Below are 25,089 nucleotides of genomic sequence, written 5' to 3'. Positions count from 1 at the left end.
GCTGATGGACAAACCTTTACATAAAAAGATTATAGGAGTCAAATGGGTTTATAGAACCAATAAAAAATATAGATGGTTCTATAAATAAATACAAAGTCAGATTAGTTGTAAAGGACTATGCTCAAGTGTTTAGAGTGGACTTCTCATAAACTTTTACACTAGTAGCAGTGCTTAATATAATCATATTACTAATTGTGTTGTCTACACAAAATGATTGAAAATTTTACTAGTTATATGTAAAATCTATCTTTTTAAATGGATATGTGCAGGAGGAGATTTGCATAGAATAACCAAAAAGTTTTGAAGTCAATGGACAAGAGCAGAAGGTTTACAGGCTTCAAGAGAATGATATAACATAATTGATGAGTATCTACATAAACTCACCTTAATTAAAAGTTTGAGTAAGGCTATATTATATGTATAAGGTAATGATGTAAACTTAATTATTATATCTGTTTATATTGATGACTTGTAATAAAAAGTGATAAGATAAGATACTAATAGAAGAGGTCAAGGCTAAAATGCTCAATGTATTTGAGATAATAGACCTCGGTTTGATATCTTACTTTCTTGGAATGAAGGTGAAATAAAGGAATGATGGAATCTTCATATGTCAAAAGAAGTATGATAAAGAGATCCTGAAAAAGTTTCACATGAAGAATTGCAAAAGCACAAGTGCTCCTATGAGTTTGAAGAAAAAATTCAACAAGAATAATGGAACAAACAAAGTAAATGAAGGTCAATATACAAGTCTAATTAGGTGTTTGATGTATCTTACAACAACAAGATCTGACATTGTATTTGCTATAAGTTTGCTCTCATGATTCATACATTGTGAAAGTGAATTACATCTTCAAGTTGCAAAAAGGATAGTAAGATGTATCAAGAGTATAATAAACTATGGTATAAAATTCTCTTATATTTAGATTTTTAAGCTTCATGGTTATTCTAATAGTGACTGAGCAAGAATTTTAGATGATATGAAAAGCACTTGGGGCTATTATTTTAGCTTTAGATCATACTTTTTTTTTTTGTGTGTTCAAGGAAATAAGACATTGTTGCTCAAAGCACAATTGAAGCTAAATATGCAGCAGCTACCGTTATTGTAAATCAAATAATTTGGATAAGAAAAATACTTATAAATTTGCATATGAATCAACTTAAGCCAACACAGATTTATGTTGACAATAAAGCTGTATTTTTTATTGCAAATAATCTTATTTTCAATGGCAAAACTAAACACTTTAAAATCAAAGTTATAATTTTTAAGAGAAATTATGAAAGAAGGAGAAATTACTCTACTATATTGCAGAACTAGTAACCAGATTATAGATATTCTAACAAAATCTCTTTCAAAAGCAAGTTTTAAAGAACTAAGAAGCAAGTTTTGGTGTTTGGTACTTTTAAAACAAATAGAAGTGTTGAAAGAATGTCATAGACCTGTAGAAGATCAAGAGACTTTTCTGATAAAGATCAAAATATTTTGCTAATAAAGGTCTTTGCTTGAAGACCAAGTCTTTAGGAATAAAATCTGATTATATTTGATTTATTTGTTATGTAATTTTCAAATTTAAACTAAAATTTTGTCTCTATTTAAGATTTTTTTGCAATCAATAAAATTATACTCTTTAATTTCTCATTTTGTTATTCTTGTTTTGTTTATTCTTTGCACTTAGTGGAAAACAATGTTCATCTATGTTAATCTGTATTGCTTGACAGTTTGATTGCTTAGGATTATGTCATAAGAATGTCTAAGTTAACTACTTTTATTAGAAAAATAAAAACTAATAAGCTCTTATGGAAGGATTTTGCTATAAAAGCTTCAAAATGAAAGATAAGAGAACAAAACAAAAAAAGAAAAGAAGTATCACTCTCAACAAGCAGAAAACAAAAATCTAGATCATTGAATGGATATGGCATTTAAAGTAGTACAACAATTCAAATTGAACCTGACATGGATTTTTAAAAAAAATAATTGAAATAAAAGATATTATATCTCTAAACCATACAATTAATATATTACTTATTTGGATTTCTTTCTTCCTTTTCTTTTACCAACTTGCAAGGTATTGATTTGGTTGTCCTAACTTTACCAAGCCTTTTTTGAGCTTGAGCTAACTACTCAGCAATAATCAGGAGATGACGTTGCATGCTCTTAAACTTTTATGATACAAGCCAACAGTATCACATACATAAGTTTTGAAGCATATTTCGCTACCTCTTTTAAAAATATCATATCATACTCAATTAGTTATCATGTTATTTGAATCTGGTTGTTACTTAGATAATATTTCAAATGAAAACTAAAGAAATGCATTACACTTTCATTTTTCATTGCATAGTTCAAGGTAATGGACTTCATAACAAATGCATGAATATAAAACATATCATGCAAGGAAATCATACCAACTGCTCATTGTTCTATTAGATCACACCCACATGTATGTATTATTCCCTCCACTTTAAAGTTTAACTTGAAATCAAGAAAAGAATGTGAGTTAACATTTGAGTTATTTAAAATGCTTCAAAATGTATCCATGACTAGTATGTTCACTAAAATGATAACTATCATTAATAATTTAGATGCATGTTGTAGGACTTATATTAATGTCGATATCGTGAGCAAAGTTCTTAGGTCTTTACTAAAGACTTGAAAAATAAAGGTGATAGCAATCCAAAAAGCTAAGGACCTTACCTAACTTCCATTGAAAGAACTTATCGAATCACTTATGACTTATAAAATTATCATAGAAAATAAAAAACTAGAAGTGAAGCCAAAGAAAAATTTGACATTAAAAAACATACAGAAGCCAAAGAAAAATTTGACATTAAAAAATATACACCATGATGATGATGATGATGAAGTGGAGGATGACATTGTACTTATCAGAAGATAATTCTGAAATTTTCTATAAAAAAAAAAACAAGGGAACAAAAAGTCCTCAAACTTATAAAATGATGGAAATAAAAAAGAATCTAGCAAGGAAGTACTTAAAAGCTATAAGTGTAGCCAGACAAGATATACAAAGATTGATTGCCCTCTTCTTCAAAAGAAGAAGAAGAACTATCATCACATGATGGAAGAATTATTATTGAATTAGTACAGGACAAGACTCAATTAATTGTCTATGCATTCTAGATTCTTTTTTAATAAAAATACTTACAAAGACAAGGTGAAAGAATTGTTATAGATTTTTCTTCAACCAATTCAGGGAAGCAAAAAAAAAAAAGAAGGTATTATTGTAGTGAGTTATGATGTAGTTGTTTTAATACATTAAGGTCTTTTAACTTTCTAGATTGAACAGTTTATTCAAACAAGTCAGTTAAACAAATCTTTTTGACCTTATCTTTGACCATGATCTTTTTCCTCACATCAATTTTTTATTTTTTATATTTGTAAAAAAAAAAAAAACTTTCAAAGTGAAAATTGTATTGTTAATCTTTTGAAAATAATAAAAAATCTAATAATCACTTTGAAGTTCCTTATTTTTAAAAGGAATTTCTTTAATTGAAGACCGATAAACTTTGTAATTACTTTTCCATAGAGATGGATTTATTTGATTCATATTACAATCTAAGTCTAGAGATTAGTCTTTTAAAGATTTAAGATCAAAACATTTTCATATTAATTAAAAGTATTCATGAATCTATGTGTTATTTTATGGTGTATGATAAATTATTGGACCTTATGATGACTTAAAATAAAATTTAAGAATCTTATTCATTCAAAAATATGAAAAACAATTTAACATATTGTTCATATATTTTGGTAAGGTAATTTGAAACTTTCTTTCTCAAAAAAATATGAAAACAACTTCACATATTAACATGTATATTTTAAGGAAATTTTTTTTAGTATTTTGACTGATTCAATAATGAAAAAAAAATATAAAATTGTTCATTAATTTATTATGCAAACTAACTCCCATTTTACTTAGCGATAACAATGACATGTTCTCGTACAAATCTTGAAAGCATGTAATGATTAGGCTTCTTAGGATTTATATTTTTATGCTTTGCTCATCATTATAGGAGCTTATTAGCTTCATTCCTAAAATAATAAAGATGTTTCAGATCAAGTAGCCTATGTTGAAATCCTTTATTTAGACAATCCTGCTCTAGTCTTTAGAGCTTATTGAAACTCTTCTTGAATGTATTTTATGACATTTATTGTCTTGTCACTCATTTTATAAAATTTTATGCATATTATATATGTATTAGGCTTACCTAGTAATATTGTAGGGAGATGTTCCAGGAAAAGATTTAACTATTATATATGGGTAAGTTAGATAACTTATTGGTCTTTGTAGATCCCTTGTCACTCGAGTAAACAACCTTTAATAAGCTAATTCAAGGCCTTTGAGTTGCAAAGAGTATAGATTAGAAATTATATCATCTAATAATCATGACCTCACAATATTTTGATTAAATATAATGTTTTATGAGTGCTAGTCCAAATCAAAGCCTATTAAGACACTACTAGGCCACCACTAATTTTTTATGATAACCTTTAGCAATATGTGTGAATGAGAAGGTGTGAATAAGAAGGTGTCATGTAGAAAGTGTATGAATATAAATCTCTGTTCAATCTAAACAAATGAAAAGAATAAAGAAGAAAGAGCTATGAAATACAAGCACACAGTAGCCATACAAACACACACATGAAATTAGACAATAACAAATAATCAGCACACATTAAGAAAGTTAGGCAAAAAAACCTAATAAAGACATTCATCACCGTCTAAGCATAAATATACATTACTATAAAATCAAACAAACAAAGTTAAACCTTGAACAAGTTACCAATAGAGTTTCTATTCTATCATCATAGACATCTCGATGACTTATTTAGAGTAGAATTAAAAATATAAGTTCCTATTATAATAATTAAAAATATTAACGGATGTTTTAAGATTTTTGGATAAAAGCTAGTTATACCAAAGAAAAGATAAAATCAATCACCTTAAGACATTTCATCTAAAATAAACTATTTTATATTTTTTTAATAATAACATACCTACTATTTTATATTTTTTTAATAATAACATACATATTATAAGAAGAGTTTGTCTAAACTAGTATATTTATATTTTTTATTATAAAAAAAAAAATATTGAGATCAAAGATAATGATTAGGGATAATATATTCAACTATAAGGTTCAATCTTTATTTTTAAAATATAGATGTAAGACTTGAGAGGATGATGACCATTTTATTTTTATTATATCTAAAATCGATATTTGACAAGGTTTTATAGGGTTATATTGACCCAATCCAAAATCACTTATAGTAATAGAGTAATGTGTACTAAAACATAAAAAAAATAAACATTCATAAAAAAGGTTTTATAGGGTTATATTGACCCAATCCAAAATCACTTATAGTAATATAGTAATGTGTACTAAAACATAAAAAAAAATAATAAACATTCATAAAAAAATAATAAAATGATATTTATAAATAAATATTAAAAGAATATGATATATTTTTTTATAAAATCAAATGTCATCATCCTGAACGTGACTTTGTTGATAGGATAATGGTTTACTATACTGATGATTGATGGAGAAGTGAATTAAAAACATATTATTAAATGTACTTTTTAATTTTAATATTTATGGAGTTTCTCCCTTGTGGGTTTTCTTCGTTTCTCTCGTGGATTATTTTTTTCGTTCTCTTGTTTATTTATATCACCTTCTTTACTTATCTTTTCATCTTTTTCTTTTACTTTATTTTCTTATCTGTCTATCCTTCTATCTTTTTATCTCTTCATTCTATAGATGGTTGGAGATGGGCCTCGAAGTTTCTTCTTCTTGTTGTTGTTAAAATAATATTTTAAAAAAATAAATAAATCATGTCAAAAATATTGGAAAAGACCCCATTTCCCGCACAGCGTGGTCTCATCATGAGAAAATCTTCTTTTTAGTATGTTTTTTTTTTGCTTTCCTCACTGACAAGAGAGAGAGATAAAGGTTGCCTCTGCCATTGTAGTATGATGCACTGTGCAGGTTTGTGGCCCAACCAGGCCTTTTTCCTAAAGTTCTTACATCACCCTTTTTCTCTTTTCTCCATCTTTCTTTTCCGGCCACAGCGGCTCAGACTTCACATTTCCTTTCCCCTCCTTTAACTCCTCTCGTGTTTACCCTGTAGTTTGAAGAATTATATCACAACACAGCCTCAAACATGAAAATAAATTGCCTTGAACATGCTAGAAATTACATCCATGGTTTATTTAGGATCCCAGCCACAGTGAAATAACATTTCCATTATCTTTTTACCCAAATTAATATCTAATGAACGATCTGAGCCCATAACACAGCACACCCTCAAGCTCATCTCAGTTCCTTAAACATGATGGCTAAATCTTGGCTATAAAATTTAAATAAATGGCTATGAATTTCTTTACTAGTTTTCCTCCTCGAGAGAACGCTTTTGTGGAATCTGATCTTACAAACATATAGCCTCATCTTGTTATAACCCTAGTAATACGTGCTATTTTTTGCTAGTATGGATCCAGGGATTTCTAGGGTTAGGGTCCAGAGCAAAACAAAGATAAGAACACAACCTAATGGAGGGATATGGAAGCCTTCTTTGGCTCCTCATAGACAAGATCACAAGACACTTTGAGAAGAATAGCTGACCACGACATATCACCAAATTTCATTCTCTCTTTCTCTTCTTTTTTCCTTCTTTCCACATAGGACCAACTTTGTTAGACGACAACAATTGCTGTCAAATTGGAGGGACATGTTAGTTTTATCTTGACAAAGAATTAGCTAACATGTTTTATAATTTAGATCTTCTAGTCTGTCCTTACAAGCCTAATAAATCTCAATTTATTCCTATATTTTAAATCATTCTTTAATAAAAAAATATTATCACTCAATTGGATGGATATGTTCTCATATAAGAAACTCAATTTCAACCTTATTAATAATATATATATATAAAGTTGTCACGGGGTGTAAAATTCTTCCTTTTTTACATTTAGTTTATATATATATATATATTTTACGTTGGGTTTGGTTTTTCAGATGAGTGCATTTGAGTCCATTTGAATAGAAATATTCAGTAGGATGGAAGAATGACGAAAAATTAAACTACAAGCAAATGAATAGTGGGCACAAAAGCCGATCACAGAAAATCTACTTTGAACCCAGATATCAAGCTGAGTCCTGGCTCAGTTAAACTACAGTCTTGGACCTCCACCATCATTATTTCTGAGGTAGCAATTTTAATTGAGAACGGCATATACCAATATGGTGGCAGTCTTTGTAGCCAGAGCCAGAAAAAAGATCCTAGAGTTCTCATTCAATCAAGGCTTTGAATCAAGAAGCTATTTAACTCAGTGTTATGCCGCAGTCTCATGTCACATGTAAAAAGTAATTTGTTTTTAAAAATTTTATATACACAAGATTTTTTAATATATTTCAGCAGCTAAAAAAAATTAGGATATTTAATAAATTGAAAAAATCAAGAAACAAATATAGATTAGGATATTTAATAAATAAATAAATCATCAATAATAACTATAATGAAGATTGAAAAAATAGATTAGGATATTTAATCTCATAAAATGAGATATTTATCTTGTTGTATTTGTTAAATTTTATTCATTTAAATAATTTTTTATTTAATCAAACTATAATAGAAATGAACATACACATTAAATTGATTGAATAAAATAAAAAATAATAATTATGCAAAGTTGTACATATTATAAATATTATCTAAAAAATATATTTTATTTTAAAAAATAAGTTCATCTATACAAAAGAATAAAAAAATACACGCAAAATGACAAAAACAAGTTAACAAAATCTCTATAAAAAAAAAGTTAAATAAAAAAAAATTATAATGAGTCATATCAATCAAAACATAAATTTAAGAATTATTTTACAAAATAACATGAAAAAAGGGTATCAATAAAAAAAATAATAGTTCAAAAGTTGTGATTTAACTAAAAATCATAGTGAGTCATATCAATCAAAACATAAATTTAAGAATTATTTTACAAAATAACATGAAAAAAGGGTATCAATAAAAAAATAATAGTTCAAAAGTTGTGATTTAACTTGTTAAATCTATAATTCAACTGGACAAACTAATTTTTTTATCTTAAATTTATATCTCACACACAAACAAAAGAGCAAAAAAATAGCCTAGATGCTCTAAGACATAGGCTTGCATACGCGGGTGGGCATTCAAGCTCAAGTCCTCATAATTATTTTTAGTTTTTATATTTTAAAGGGCCATTCACTCCTTTTTAACCTATTTATCATGTAAAAAAAAAAACATAATTGAAACATCACTTGTCAAGGCAAATAATGTGTTATTTTTAAGTTTATATTTAAACCATCATTGTGGTACCTAGAAAATTAAAACAATGTCATATTGTCCAAAAAAATCTAATTTTTAAGTTATTTTAACTTAGAAACACTCTTAAAATACCCACAAACCAATTTGTCATCTCAAAATACCCAAAGAGTAAAAAAAACAAGAAATCAAATCAAGTTTGATTTATCTTTCTTGACTTATGTATATTTTTTAAAGCAACATTGTAAGTCTAACACAGTTATCATCAAGCACTTCTCATCTCATGTACCATGTGAGTACCCTAAAAAAATTCATTTTAGTAGTTGGATATGGTTTGAATGAGAATTTTTTCTCTTTATAATAATTTAATGATTCCTTTTTTTTTTCTTATTTTTCTATCTAAAGATTGAAAAATAATACAAATAAATTTTTATTCTAAAACTGATTTTGTTGATATTTTAAGAGATTTAAATTGTATAATTTATATTATTTTTAAAATTTGAGAATTTTAGTATATTTCTCATATAATCTTCAACACACTATTTATTTTTAACAACTTTTTACTCTAAGTCTTTGTTTTCTCGATTCCACTAAATTAGTTTTTAATAATTAAATAGACTAAAATAAAACTTTAATGACTAAACGAAATTATAAAAAAATACACACACAATTCACAATATTTTGTATATGTGAATAAATCATCAATAATAACTATAATGAAGACTGAAAAAATCAAGAGACAAATATAGATTAAGATACTTAATCTCATAAAATGAAACATTTATTTTGTTGTATTTGTTAAATTTTATTTATTTAAATAATTTTTTATTTAATCAAACTATAATAGAAATGAACATACACATTAAATTGATTGAATAAAATAAAAAATAATAATTATGCAAAGCTGTATATATTATAAATATTATCTGAAAAATATATTTTATTTTAAAAAGTAAGTTCATCTATACAAAAGAATAAGAAAATACACGCAAAATGACAAAAACAAATTTAACAAAATCTCTATCAGAAAAAGGTTAAATTAAAAAAAATCATAGTGAGTCATATCAATCAAAACATAAATTTAAGAATTATTTTACAAAATAACATGAAAAAAGGATATCAATAAAAAAAAATAATAGCTCAAAAGTTGTGATTTAACTTGTTAAATCTATAATTCAAATCATGGATTCAACCAGGCAAACTAATTTTTTTATCTTAAATTTATATCTCACACACATGGACAAAAGAGCAAAAAAATAGCCTAGATGCTCTAAGCCATAGGCTTGCATATGTGGGTGGGCATTCAAGCTCAACTTCTCATAATTATTTTTATTTTTTATATTTTAAAGGGTTATTCGCTCCTATTTAACCTATTTATCATGTAAAAAGAAAAAAATACAATTGAAACATCACTTGTCAAGACAAACAACGTATTATTTTCAAGTTTATATTTTAACCACCACTGTGGTACCTAGAAAATTAAAACAATGTCATGGTATCCAAAAAAATCTAATTTTTAAGTTATTTTAATCTAGAAACACTCTACTAACACTCTTAGAATACCTACAAACCAATTTGTCAACTCAAAATACCCAAAAAGTAAAAAAAAAAAAAGAAATCAAATCGAGTTTGATTTATCTTTCTTGACTTATATATATTTTTTAAAGCAACATCGTAAGTCTAACACAGTTATCATCAATCACTTCTCATGTACCATGTGAATACCCTAAAAAAATTCATTTTGATAGTTGGATATGGTTTGAATGAGAATTTTTTCTCTTTATAATAATTTAATGACTCTTTTTTTTTCTTCTCTTTCTATCTAAAGATTGAAAAATAATACAAATAAATTTTTATTCTAAAACTGATTTTGTTAATATTTTAAGAGATTTAAATTGTATAATTTATATTATTTTAAAAATTTGAGAATCTTAGTATATTTCTCATATAATCTTCAACATACTATTTATTTTTAACGACTTTTTACTCTAAGTCTTTGTTTTTTCGATTCCACTAAATTAGTTTTTAATAATTAAATAGTCTAAAATAAAACTTTAATTACTAAACTAAATTATAAAAAATACACATACAATTCACAATATTTTGTATGTGTAAACAGATAAACACTCCATGCTTTTTAGTCTTTTATCGAATAATCTTGTCTCATAAAACATGGGGTCGAAAAAAGAGAGAGCGGCGCCACCTGCTTTTCTCATAAGCCTTTCCGCATTTATGATTGTGCATTTTACAATCATCACCTGCACTACTCTCTCCCTTTACCGATTAAAAGAATGCTGACGTCAAAAAGCTTCTCTAGAAATTTTAAGAAATTGAACTGCAGACCTTTTGCTTTCCTAAGACCGCTTGTAGACATGTCATTTAAATAAATAATTTATTTTCATGAAAATGAATGACTTTACTATATACATTATATTATATATTATATAATAAAACTAGAAGAAATCGTTTGCTTTTCAGTAACCCGCAAAACACTGTTGACGACATTGTTCAATGTGCTATAAGTATGTTTAAGATATTTTATTTTTTACCCTTGATATATATATATATATATATATATATATATATCTTTGCAAATTATTGGGATTTCTAGATATTTGATAATATTTTAGAGATGAATTAGACATTAATTTGATGAAATATAATTTTTACTTGTACTGAAAAAAAACGAAACAAAGGAGTGTTTTTTCAAATTCTTACAATGAATATTCAAATTCTTACTTTATTATGTCATTGTTTATCCTTTTAGATTTGAATTCCTACAATGGATATATATATTAAGATATTTGATTTTTCAAAATGAGATATTTATCTATTTATGTTCACTAAATTTATTCATTATAATCAATAAAAAATAATAAAAATAAAAACACATATGAAACACAGTGAATAAAATAAAAGGACAACAAATATGCATGGTTGAATATCTAAGAAATATTATTTCAAAACAACTACTTTTTTACAAAACAAAACCTACTTGTATAAAATAAAAAAAAATAAACAAAAGAAAACATAAAACATTATAGTTTTTTTTAAAAAAAATCAATAAACAAAAGAAAACATAAAACATTATAATTTTTTTTTTTAAAAATATTTATATAAAAACAACTTGCAAAACTCGTGCTTTAAATAATCAGATGGAGATAAATTAATAGGAAAAAAAATGAAGATAATAAAAAACAATGTTTTTTAAACAATATAGAATTATAAAATCACAAAATATAATGAGAAAAAAAAAGAATTTCTAATTGTATTAACATTTAAAACTTGTGATCCATGTTATTAAATTGAAAACGTTATAAATAGAAAAACCATGAAACTCAATCCCAAATATATTAAATACCGAAGGATGTATTCGAGAAAAAAATCAATATATAAAAAAATTTAATTAAAAAAAGGGTGGAAACCATAATGAAAACTAAATTTGAGGGCATTTAAAAATTAAATTGTAGGGTTAAACAAAAAAAGAATTAATAAAAGAAAAAAAAATCAAAAAAATAAAGGTTAAATTGGAAAAAAAACATCATAAACTTTGATTTAAAGATAAAATTGAACATTAATAAAACTTTAATAAAAGATCCAAGGGTGATAATGACAAATAAAAAAAATCAGAACTTTAATGGTAAAACCAATATATGACCAATTGTAAGTTAAAGACTAAATTGAAAACATAAAAAACTTTTCTAAAGGAGTCAAGAATGAAAAAAATAATTACAAATATAAAGACTAAAATTTAAAAAAAAAAGAACAAAAATGCACTTCAATTGGAAAAGAGAGAGAAGTAGGTAGAAGATAAAAGAAATGACCACGAGTGATAAATCGCCGGACTATCACCGACTATCACCGACACACTCTATACCAAGAGAAAGATTATGTGACGATGCTTCTACTAACACGGTGGAAGGTTATTTTTTGATAAATAGTGGTGTCACATGCGCTGTTGAAAAAGCACGGATGTCATCAACACATTGGACAACACGTACAATAACTTTTTTAGAATTTACTATTAAAAAATAATGTTAAATTACTATAAAAAAACCCTTATAACTCTAGAAATAACTAATAAGCCATTATGAAACTATAAAAACACCTCTACAATAAAGTTGTTTTGACTTATATACGGGTAACGACGTGTTTCTGATTTTTAACTCTGTGTGAAGTCAAAAATATTCTAATTTAATAGGTTTAAATTCTATTTATTTTATAGGTAAAAACATATTTTTACTATAAAATAACTTTCAAATGTAATAGTATCCACATTCAATCTTTTAATAATAAATGAGTCAATATAAAAAGACACAAATACCCTCATCTCCTAGCCTTCCAACTTTTTTCAGTGAGGAACACAAAGGTAAATTTACTGGAACAACCTACAGTAAACTGAGTTTAGTGTTACGGTGAAGTCAACATAATTAGTTATAGAGTTTTGGTTAATTATTGCTATAAATTCTACCTCCACGTGATATCCTGAATCTTTTGCATATCTTTTCCAACTAAAGTTAATGTCTTGAAGAAGATATAAATAGACTCTTGGTCAGCGGGTTTAGATTCTGTTGATCTTAGGAGCGTAAACATATTTTTATTGTAAAAAATAACCTGTAAAAATAATAATATCCATATTTTTAATGATCAATGAGTCAGTAACAAAACACAAATACCCCTACCACCCAGCCTTCCAACTTTTCCACCGAGGGATTCAAGGGTAAATTCACTAAAACAATACAGTAAAACTGAGTGTTTTGGTACAGTGGATTCTTCAAACGATTTAGAGTTTTGGTTAATTATTGCAATAAATTCTTCCTCTACGTGATATCCTGAATCTTTTGCATACTTTTTCCAACTAAAATTAATGTCATGAAGAAGATATAAATACACACACACTCACACTTACTCGATACACTTGTGCCCCTCTCATTTCTCTTGCGTGTTTCGTCAATAAAAGATCAAGAAGTTGGGCTCCTGAAGCGGAATTTGCTTGCATTCAACAGTAAAAACAGCTACTAAGCTCTCTGATCTTTCCCATTCTCTCAAAAGAGCAAGGATGTTTTAGGTTGTCATTTGCAAGCTTAATGAAGAAATTTGGTAAATATAAGCTGTTTCTGCTTCCGTCAAGGTGCATGGTTACAGTAGTCATGCCAAGAAAAATAGAGTACTGGTATGAAATTTGAATACCTTGGTTGAAAACGACAGATATCTTAGCTTCTTATATATTATCCTTCATCAGTAAATCAGAACTGAAATATTTCAAATCCTGTCTTCCCTTTCAAGACTTTTTCCTTCGGTGATTGCATGGAGATGCTTCAAATATTATCAATTTCGAAAACCCTTCAAAATTTATATTCTTGCTGTGCTTTGTTTCCTTCTTATGATCTGCTTTTGCTTTTGTGCCATCACAATTTTTTCTAAATGCTAAAAAATGGGTTATATTTATATTTCTGTTGTTTTTATTTGGCTGTATTTTTCCTTAATGAGGATAGATTCCTGATCAATCCTTGTCTTGGTTTAAGAACTGCCCTTCTTTCGCTTGAGGCACCTCTCTCTCTCTCTCTCTCTGATTAATTTTCGCTTGAAAAATCCATTCCTCTTTCTCTGATGTCTGGCTTTACCTCACACATTCTGTCTCCTGCTGTTTATGATGGATTAGAGCCTGGATTTAAACACCAAAACACTCAATGTACCATATGAAGGTGCATTGTACTACTGATGCACCCTAATCCCATCACCATACATGCATCCAAATCCACCGTTCTGCTTGATCCCCGACACCCCAGCTTCCTGCACTGTTCTGTATTGTGATTCCCAATATCATTGAACTTGGACATACTTGAAGGGCAATCTTGTCACTCTGAACTTGTAATCGAATGATCGGAAGTGCACTAAAGTTTACACAGGTCGCTCTGTTGCCATTTCTTGCAAAACACCAAAACGGGCTTGGTCGGGGTTTCTTTATTATTATTATTATTATTATTATCCTCACCGTTGCCCCGAAGAGGGTTCAGGCATATTTTTGGCAACCCTTACAAGTAAGGCTGCAGAAGACCTCCATAAAGGTAATTCACATCACATGACACTTTCTGTTAACATGAAGACGTAAAATCCGGGGTACTTTTACCCTTCTTCGACCAAATGACCAAAGCAGCCCTGCTGCTTCTCGCAAAATAACTATAGGGGAAGGAGCTGCCTATCAGCCATGAAAAGTGGACCCCCAAAAAGTAGTAGCAATATTTGACCAAAGGGTCAAAGCTGAAAGCCCCATTCATGTACAGTACTGATTACATTTGGCCCCGTAATTTCTCTAGACCCTATAGAAGAAGAGAAGCTGGTAAAGGTAACTCCCTAGAATCCACAAGCGAATGTTAGGCCTAGCTAGAAGCACCGTTGTGGAGGTTTTCGGTGACTGTCTCGAGAAGTTTAACCTCGACCCTGATGCCTGTTTGGTCAGGAGAGTCAGGTCTCTTAGTCTTAAATAATTTGTACTCAACTTTAATAAACTAGGGGGGATGCATTAAAAAATAATTACTTTGCTTAAGTCATGGATCCCGACATGGAGAAGGGTAATAGTGGAATTTTGAAAAGGATGTAGAGGAGGCATGGAAAAAGGAAGAAAGAGGACAGAGATTGCTTGCGCAAATCTAGCTAATCTGGGCTTCTGATACAAGCAAGTGAAGTGAAGTGAAGTGAATGGAGGGTGTTGAGGCAGAGAAGTGCATGCTACTACAACCAAGAATCCCATGTTGAAAACCGTACAAAAAAAACACAAACACAACTCTCTTTACTTCTTGGCCACATTATGTTTTAGACAAGACTCTCGCAAACTATTGTAGCCAGTAAGTAGATGTACTCGCGAGGCAAAGCCCTCATGTTCTCAGCTTCTTTGCACCATCGCGTTCCATCTTTATATCTTTTTAAGATAGGACAAGAGAACCCGTCAAGGGCTTTTCTCAGAGGACAGAAGAAATTAGAAGAGAAAACGTACAGACAACCAATCCCATGTCCATGTTGTCACTCTTCTCTGATTTCATCTTCTTTTTGGCCATTTGCACCCACTAACAAATTGTTGTTCTTGCTTTAATTTACTTTCTTTGTTTTCTTTTTCTTTTACCCTTCTTCTTTTGTAGTGGTAAAGTTTCAAATAGCAAACTTTTGCTCATTGGTTTTGCGCTTTATGTAATGATAGGGTTTTGCTGCTGGTGCTGGAGCTTCTGCTGCGGGTGGAACATGGTTAGGGATGTTGGTGCTGTATTTACTTGGGGCACTGAGGCACGTGTGGCCGTTGTCATGAGAATATTTGCTAGGCAAATGGGAGTTTTAGGCTTGAGTAGCAGCTGGTCTGGATACGCAAGAAAAATCATTTCTTCTGTCCAATCATTGCAAAAAACTCTCTTCTTCTTCTTCTTTTTCGTCTTCTGCTTCCTTGGCTTTTGGTAAATGGTGTCGGGGTTTGGTGGTGATATTGGCTAGAAGGCTCAATCTCTCTATTGTTATGATAAAGGACTACTTCCTAATCTCTTGCTTTCACTTTTGTTACTAGCTTTTCTTTGTATTTCTTCTTTGGCTGATAATATTGTTGATATGTAATTGGCATCCAAATGTTCTTGTGGAAGTGTAACAACAGGTTAATTGTCATGGTATCTTTTGATTATTATTTCTTCCAAGCAATACTAGCTGTCTGGTGTTCCAAGTTTTGTGCCTAATTGACTGCTCGTCCAAGCATAGAACAAACCTCCATGGAGAAAGGGGAGAGAATTTAATTGCAGCAAATGGAGGGCACCAAACCTCAAGCAATTCGGTGAGTAGAGCTTTAAAATCTCAGGGTCCCCTAAAGCTACAGACTTCAATGTTTCAGCACTGTTTCGTTGTCAGTCTTTGCTTCTGTCCTTTTTGTTAATTAATTTTTCTCGGGAAATGTAGGGGCTTGATAGTTGTAGTATATGTTCAAATCCTCAAGGAATTGTTATGTCACCTTCATCCATGTGTACAGTTGAGGAAAAACATCAGTGATACAGTAAAATTTATTAATGATATTTCCCCTTGCATGATACCCTCTCTGTGTAGTTGAGTTTAGTTCTAATGGTGGTGGTGTTTTTGGGATTGGATTGTGAGGTGGACAATACATCATTTCTATGGTCCAGAGAACACTGAAACTCCATGGCCCCTGGAGATGGACATGATCTATCGTAGAGTTTCATTGTGTTGCTTGGATGTGTGAATGTATGAATAAAAAAAGACAGGGCAAGAAAAACAAAGGCAAAGACGAGGAGGTATGAGGTCCGATAAGGGACGGAACGAGGAAAGGCCCTCACAGCTACACATCTGGTAATAGGGTCGCATGTGAAATGAGTTTTCCTAGCTAGGTCAATTATATTTTACAAGATTAATGCCTTGAACAAGGTGGAATTGGGACCTGGAATGATGGTGGGCTCCTGGAAAAGTGAAACAGGCTTTGGCATGTCTTAACTAACCCCAATAATCCCCGGAGAGGGCTAGGGAGCAGGGAGGGAATAGGAGGGGAGGTTGAAGGGCTTGGAATGTGCCTTCGTATTAGATTAGTAATGAATAAATAAACAGGACTGGCCTCCAGCTGGGAAATAACACTAGCAATGTGCCAAACCCAAGTTCTCAACTTCCAGCTGCCCCATGTATTGTTAGTCTATTACTGTTTCTGATGAACCCGTGAACGTTTGTTGCCCAACGTAAGACGACAACTTTTATGGTAACTTTATGAGATTTGAAGCAATAGTAATTGAATATGATCATAACCGATGCCTACCAAATCCAGGGTTAAGTGTCATGAACAACAGTAATAATAATAATAGTAATAACTGAATTGTACTTGTCAGAATGTCTTGCACCTCATGGGGAAGAACAGGGAGTTTCCTGTTCAAGACTAGGGCCACTACCCAGCAGTAGGTGGATCGTCCACTTCAATTATACTTTCCTAAAATTGATAGCGAGCAGCAGCAAGTTATGTTAAGATTCTCTGGTTTGTTTGCAAGTCTAAACAAGGCTCTAACGTGTTCACTTTCACAAGGCAAAACTTTTCCTTACCTACCTTAAATGGCTTTCTGGTTCTTTTGTTTGGCCAACCTGGACTGCTCCTCACTACGAATCTCTTTTTTACACGCACCATGTATCAGCATACAAGCGCAATTAAGACTAGGTCCCATCCCAGCCCATGGATAGTGTAGCACTTGGTGCCTATGTTTTTCTCGTACCCTCCCTCGTTCACGAGGACCAGATCAAGTGCATAGAATTGGCAGCTAGCTAGCTGACATCCGTAGGGTCTTTAAGAGGCCAGAGAGAAGCTGCTTGAAAGGAGCAGGGATAAAGCTTGTTCTGGTGAAGTTTCTGGAAAATGACAGACACTGTTTCATTTAAGTAAAGCAACAACGTTATCGAAACTTATTCTCAGATAAACAGTGTTATCAAACCTACTCCAAGACATGCGATTGATTTGACAAAATTAGTTGCCTGATTGAACCTCCTCTATGTACCCCCAATCACCCCTTCCCTCCGCTCCCCTCGTTTTGGTTTTTGCTTCTATTCAAGAAATCATAACTTTTGATTAAATTTAATTTATTTTATGTAAATGAATAACGATAAACCCATGTTTTTGTTCATCAAAATTCAAAACTGCTACAACTCAAGTCAGGTTCCTTCATTCTCACGACTGGATACCTGTAACCAGGAAGAACATTGAGACTCTTTCCTTCACATTTCAGTTGGGCACCTGTGTATTTGACGTCAGAGACCCTTGCCAATATTAGCTTCCATATCTATCTTAGTGAATTATTGCCCCAAAGTGGAAAGTCATGATCATGAATTAAAGGACCAACTAGTGCTAGGTTAGGTGGTGAAGGCATGAGGTTTGGGAGGGCCATATCCTAGGTTCGAGCCAGTGCTCTCCATTATTACCCAAAAAACAAAAAATTATGAAAAATAAACAAGTGACCACTGACCACATAACATGGAAGCGCATTAACACACCACTACCCCTCCCGCAATACTCCTACAGCTCAATTGGGCTCCATTCAAGGCAACAAAAAAAAAAACCTTAATTCCTTGTCATGTCCTCTAAGAAGTGTGTTTTTGGTTCATTATACATATCCTTCCCTGTTATCCAATCACGTTGAAATTCCACAAAATCTTGACTGTTATTCAAACTGTCAATCTTCAATGTATCTAAAGGTATGATATGGTAGCAATCCATAAATTCCAAAAACACAAAAATCAACTCCTCACCTTGGATTAAAACTTTTAGCTGTCAGTTGTCCTGGATCTTCATTATTTCTTCATGGAATACATGTCATATGTAAACTGCAATTATTTTTCTAGCATCATACCTTTCTCAATCATCTATCTAAAAATCAAATGTTCCAAGCATATATCAAGTGAACAAGAGCATACATATGCTAGGTTATCATAGCAGAAGTAAATCACCTAAGTTGTAGGCAAGTTATCATAGAGTTCGCAAAAATTCTAAGGACCAGCTGTCTTGAAGCGACAACACTCAGACGTTGCAAATTGATAAGCCTTTACCGATCAATTAACAGCATGGTAACTAGTAGTTAAGAAACAATCTTTCCTTTTGTTGCCTTAATCTCTATGATAAATTGATCTAAGCAGAGAAGTACTCATGCAAGAGCAGTATAAGAGCACCAGACCTTCAGACCATAATTCAGTGCTAATGGACCACAGGAAACACAGACAAAGCAACCTTTAATTCACAATCAACCTAGTTTTAATGGAACCAGAATCAAAGTCATGAATTCAAAATTGCCTCAAACAAGCCCCAATTCTTCGTCGGAGTCAACATAACAGAAATGATAGTTAATTCACAGAACCACAGTCAAACCAACTCCCAAGATGCACACATATTTTACAACTAAAGGTCTCAAAAGGAAAACAATGGATAAATTGAAAGTGAGGTGGAAAAATCTCCAAGACTATCCATCGAAGAGAATAACCCAATAGCAAGTCTGTTAGTTAGAAGAGAATTCCTCCACAATGGAAAAGGACAAGAAGAAATGTCAGAGATGTACTTTCAGTCTCCACTTCCACTTTCTTTTGAAATGTTAAATTGGGATTCTGCATCCTGGGAGAGGAACGGATGTATCTACACATGCAGTTTTCCATTTAGCATACTCACCGAGGATTAAGCTTTTATAGACCAAATCCCTGCAATGGAGTTTTACATGGTCTATCACTAGATCGATCCAAGGATTTTGGGTTAAACCTGAACACATGGTCATCAATTAGAAACACAGCCTGAATAAAAACAGACCCCTCAAAGAGAGAGAACCCATAAGTAGCAAGCTGAAGAGCTGCCCCTAATAACAAATACGATGACCTATATCCATTTGCACCCTGAGAATTCAGTGACCTTGAGTGAATAACAAGTGTTCCATATGTTACTACTTCTCACTAATTAGCTCTATTTTTCAACATTCCAAAAATCAGTCATACACACTTCGGTATCAAATATAGTTCAGACTTGGTATCAATTTTGGCACTGCCGAACATCACAGATCAAACAAAACTTTTAACCACTTCACTAATAAAAATAAAACATTTGAATATCTAAGTGAAATCTACATGCCAATGTACAAACTCCACTAGCAACCAGCATTTAGACTGCCAAGGATTGAGTACTTGCTGATCCTGAACTCCAATTAAAAACATTATCTAACACTCATAGAAAAAGAAAACCTGCACATCTGCTTTTATCTAAGATTTTCTCCAACATACCAGAGGGTTACAGCATAGAAGTTGATGCATGATCACATCCTTATATGAACATAAGCTCTTATACCCAACTTCTCCTAATCAGCAAAATAAATTAAATTTGCATAGTTTAAAGAGAAATTCTTTGTTTTAATTATCACTTTTGTTTCCATCCATCAAAGCTTTATTCAGGAAAATCATAGTTTTTAGTTGCCAAAATTATTCCTGTATAACTATTGGCAACACAAAGAATATACTCATGACCCTCGAGCATAGTACCCATAAACCAGGTATACCTAAAGAGAAACAAATTTCCAGAAGGAAAATATTTAAGCTAGCAATCAAGCACCCCAAACTGGTACAAAGCATTTCTTATTCTTCTTTTCTATTTAACGATATCTTCAAAAATTGCCAGAAAAGGAGGCACAATCAAGTATTAGGAGCACAAGTAAATGTATGTCATGTGGTTGTTTATTCATTAACTACTATCTCAGAGATGACAAATCACCGGATGTGAATTCGGTCTTGTTGAAGAAGCAAGTTCTGCAGGTAAACAAGCTCCCCTTCCCCCACACGAACACCACCCCCCACCCCAAAAAAAAAAAAAAAAAAAAAAAAAAAAAAAAAAAAAAAAAAAAAAAAAAAAAAAAAAAAAAAAAAAAAGATATACTGGAAAATTGAATACCTGGGTGCAGGCAAATCATGGATTGGGTTCAAGTGAATCAAAACCAGAATTGGTAGTTCCAAAAACAACACTATTTTATCCAGTGTTCAAGCAATTGAATTGAGAAGGTAATCACATCAACACCAGCAAATAGGTTCTTGATTCCTAAGGATAAAGATCCATTCTATTCCACATAATCATATCTTCATTTTCTGGTCCTAAAGAATACAAGTGAAAGGAAATGTTCAACACAAAAGAAGCAGAGAGAGAATACAGTACGGTCTCTTTTTGTTACCTTCTGGCTCAAATATGTTCGGTATTATCATTTTGGTATCCCCTGTCCTATTAGGTCTAAAATCTACAGTATGCTGAGCTTTCCCATTGGACTGAGTTTTATTTGACATTGCAATTGACCTTCAAATATAAGAAAGACAATGAACTCATCAATGATATCAGGACTCAGATGCTCAGTGTTGGGTGATTACAATTGCAGGGCAGAACAACTACAACTCATAACAAGTATATGGAATGAAGAAAATGGTGCGACCATTGGGAATCAAGGTTAAACTAGAACAGGATAGCACTAACTTCTATATCAATTGAGATTGCCATGCCTTGCTCAAGCTTGTGTACAAGAAGTCAGGGGGGGATAAAATATATAAAAAGCAGGGGAAAACAAAAAAAAAAATTAGAGAAAGAATGGAAGATAAAATATCTCAGGCAGAAGAGGATTTCTAAACAAGCTAGATTAATTACTGGTAGGAAACCATTACCAATTGGGACAGGCATTAGAAACAAGAAAGCATATATCATGTTACAAACGAAGCAACACAGTACTTGCCACACTATATATAATTGCCTCCATTGCAGACAATAGGAAACTCGATGTTGAATTTCTTGGAAAAATAAAATTAGCTGCAGACAATAGGAAACTCGATGTTGAATTCAAAACATGTTTCTTGGAAAAATAAAATTAGTAAATTGACATAGATAAAAGGCAGATCCACATTAGAAAGTGTAAATCAAGCAATGCTCGTGCAAGAGGTGGGACAAGATATAAAGACACGCATATGAATTTTGATTATCAATGTTATTCATTCCTAATCCAGCATATAAGAAGCCACAAGCACCAACCACATTCATGTAATAATCCTCAGAATGAGCTACTCAACACAAAATAATAGTACACTGAAACAACAACAGCATTCGGAGTTCCTAGACAAAAATAACTAGTGAACTAGAGGCAAATGCATATGCAAGGTAATCGATACACAATGAGTGTTGAAATTATTTCAATGTAAGCATAACATATACAGTAGCAATCATTAGACTGACAGCCAATAATCTTCAATAGAAAACACATTAAACGTTGTAATAATCACCTGCATCATTGTCCCACCACATTCTCCACATACCACTTATAAGTATCAACAAGCCCATCCTTAAGTGAAATCTTCGGCGTCCAACCCAACTCCAGCAACTTAGAATTATCCATTAACTTCCTCGGAGTCCCATCTGGCTTTGATGTATCCCAAACAAGATCCCCTTCAAACCCTACAACCTCCTTCACCAACTCTGCCAAATCCTTTATAGTAACCTCCTTCCCACTGCCCACATTTAAATGCTCCAACCCACTATACTTGTCCATCAAAAACACCACCGCATCTGCCAAATCATCAACATGCAAAAACTCCCTCAACGGACTCCCAGTTCCCCAGACCACCACTTGTTTCGCATTATTCACCTTCGCCTCGTGAAACCTCCTCATCAATGCCGGCAAAACATGAGAATTCTCCGGATGAAAATTATCATTCCGACCATATAAGTTGGTCGGCATTACAGAAATAGCATCCCAACTATACTGAATCCTGTAAGCCTGGCACATCTTTATCCCAGCTATCTTCGCAATTGCGTACCACTCATTCGTAGGCTCTAAAGGCCCAGTAAGCAGTGCATGTTCAGGAATGGGCTGCGGTGCTAACTTAGGATAAATACATGAAGATCCCAAAAACAAAAATTTCTTAACTCCGTGGCGAAATGAGGAGTCAATCACATTAGTTTGAATCTGGAGATTTATAGCAATGAAATCGGCAGGGAACGTATTGTTAGCGTGGATCCCGCCGACTTTAGCAGCGGCTAGGATAACAAATCGGGGCTTCTCGGCGGCAAAGAAGGAGTCCACATCAGATTGGCGAGTGAGATCGAGCTCGGAGTGGGACCGAAGGAGAAGATTGGTGAAGCCAAGGGATTGAAGTTTTCGGACGATTGCCGAGCCGACTAGACCGCGGTGTCCAGCCACAAAGATTTTAGCTGATTTGTCGGTGAGGAAATCGGAGGAGTCTGTAGAGAAATGTTTGAGATTAGAATAAGAAAAGAAAAATAAGAGAGAATAGAATTTAAGAAATGCAATGTGAAAGAAGGGTGTCTGGTTGATGAGAAAATGTGGGAAAATTGAGAGAGTTTACCATGGGTGTGGTCGCCCATTCGGAGGAGGATCTGGCGATTGGCGCGGAGGAGATGGAGCTTTATTAGAAGACAGGAAAGCAGTTATGAAGAAAGTCTTACAGGTTCAACCGCTTGATGCGGTTAGGCTTATTAACAAGTTTAAATAGGGGTATTTTACCAAGTAATTTTTTTGAGAATACAGGATAAGATAGAAAAGCACTGGGAAATAGTAAATTTTTATATAACAACCAATACGAGAATCGTGATTTTATTAATGAATGCTGACAAAAATAACATTGTATTAAACAATTATTATAAAAAAATAAAAAATCACTGAAAATTAAAAGATTTTATATTGTAAATTATAATAATAATTTTTTTTATGGGATGGTTTTTTAGCTTTTTTTTTTTTTTTCCTTTCCAAGCAAATGAATGACCCCAGCACCATTAAAAAAACATGTGCAATCTTTCTGGTTAATTCTAACCATACGTGCGTTTAACTAATATATAATCATATTTTTTTTTATATGGTATGATATATTTAGATAGATAATGATTGAATTACTATAAATAATAGATTATTTAAGTTTTTTTTTTCTTTTTTTCTTGACAATTAAAATATATGATATTTCTCTTTGTTTGTTGTTTGTCAAATCCAGTATGGTTGTCACATCCAAACCCAAGCACTAGGCCTAACAACTATACCAAAACCGTGTCTCGACTATATTAATTTTATATTTTCATCTAAGTATTGGATAATTTTTTAAATAGTTCGTGCTTTTTTAAAATTTGAGATGTTGTTGTATGATTTAATTGTCAAAGTTTGTTGCACGAATAAATTATTCTATATTATAACTATTAGTATATACAAAAATTTAAAATATATGATCATAATAGAAAACATTTGAACTTTTGAGTTGATACATTTAAATTTGAGATATTGTTGTATGATTTAATTGTTAAAGTTTGTTGAAAGGAGAATTTATTCTATATTATAACTATTAGTAGATACAAAAATTTAAAATATAATAAGAGATGATACATTTAAATTTGAGATATTGTTGTATGATTTAATTGTCAAAGTTTGTTGAAAGGAGAGTATATTCTATATTATCTATTAGTATATACAAAAATTTAAAATATAATTAGAGAAAACTTTTGAACTTTTGAGTTGATACATTATGTTGTAGGAAAAGAAAATATTGTATATGTAAAAGACTTATTATTCTTTTGACTATCTTAATTTGTGCAATTTTATAGATTATTTCTTCACTAAAATTAGAGATTAATAAAAAAATTAAGTGAATTTTAGGGATGCGTGTGGTTAATGTCCTAAAACAGAAAAAAGAAATATAGAAAAGATAAAAATATATTTGGTTGAAAAGACAAATAAAAATACAAAATAAATATGTTTTTAGAACAATTATAACTAAATTTTTATATATATTTTATAAAAAAACCCTTGAGTCTGATATGATTACAAGGCTTGGGTGCTTGGGTCATGCTAGATCCAAGCACATGGGTCTTGCATAGCAGCTATATCTAAGGCACTTGGGTCTGGTGATACGACTAAAAAATTAATGTCTTCTTCTAAGTGCAAGAGTGTCGAAGTAATAAATAACCTGATAAGACTAGAGTCGAATTACATGGAGGTTAATTGTATAAATTATAGATAATAATAATACAACAACAACAACAATAGTAATAGTAATAATAATACTTATAATAATATTAGTAATAATAATAATAATAGTAGTAGTAGTAGTAGAATTAGTAATAATAATAATAATAATAATAAAGAAACCAAAAACAAAAAATAAAATAAAAGTTAACTAAGTAAAGGAAAGACATAAACTTGATATTACTAAAAACAAAACATAACCAATACAAAGAGAGAAAGCAAGAGAATGATCTTGATCTA

General features: G+C 31.1%; 1 protein-coding gene and 2 long non-coding RNA genes across 3 annotated transcripts; 1 reads left to right on the top strand and 2 right to left on the bottom strand.

The window, feature by feature from the left end:
- Positions 1–14,407: 14,407 nt before the first annotated feature.
- Positions 14,408–15,994, top strand: LOC105115413 (uncharacterized). Its single transcript, XR_840337.1, has 2 exons — positions 14,408–15,333; positions 15,513–15,994. It is a non-coding gene; the product is annotated as an uncharacterized LOC105115413 (long non-coding RNA).
- Positions 15,995–17,126: 1,132 nt separating this feature from the next.
- LOC105115414 (uncharacterized) lies at positions 17,127–20,279 on the bottom strand. The gene is made up of 2 exons (XR_840338.1): positions 18,014–20,279; positions 17,127–17,700 (listed from the first exon to the last, which is right to left on the bottom strand). It is a non-coding gene; the product is annotated as an uncharacterized LOC105115414 (long non-coding RNA).
- A 1,501-nt stretch (positions 20,280–21,780) lies between these two features.
- LOC105115412 (putative GDP-L-fucose synthase 2) lies at positions 21,781–23,313 on the bottom strand. The gene is made up of 2 exons (XM_011012290.1): positions 23,189–23,313; positions 21,781–23,063 (listed from the first exon to the last, which is right to left on the bottom strand). The coding sequence occupies exons 1-2, from the start codon at positions 23,205–23,207 to the stop codon at positions 22,111–22,113; spliced, it is 972 nt and encodes a 323-aa protein (XP_011010592.1). The 5' UTR covers positions 23,208–23,313; the 3' UTR covers positions 21,781–22,110.
- Positions 23,314–25,089: the final 1,776 nt, after the last annotated feature.

The sequence above is a fragment of the Populus euphratica genome, unplaced genomic scaffold, assembly GCF_000495115.2.
Source record: "Populus euphratica unplaced genomic scaffold, PopEup_1.0 scaffold693.1, whole genome shotgun sequence".
NCBI classification, from domain to species: Eukaryota; Viridiplantae; Streptophyta; class Magnoliopsida; order Malpighiales; family Salicaceae; genus Populus; species Populus euphratica.
The sequence above is the reverse complement of the archived record's forward strand: the minus strand, read 5'-3'. Positions and strand labels throughout refer to the sequence as shown.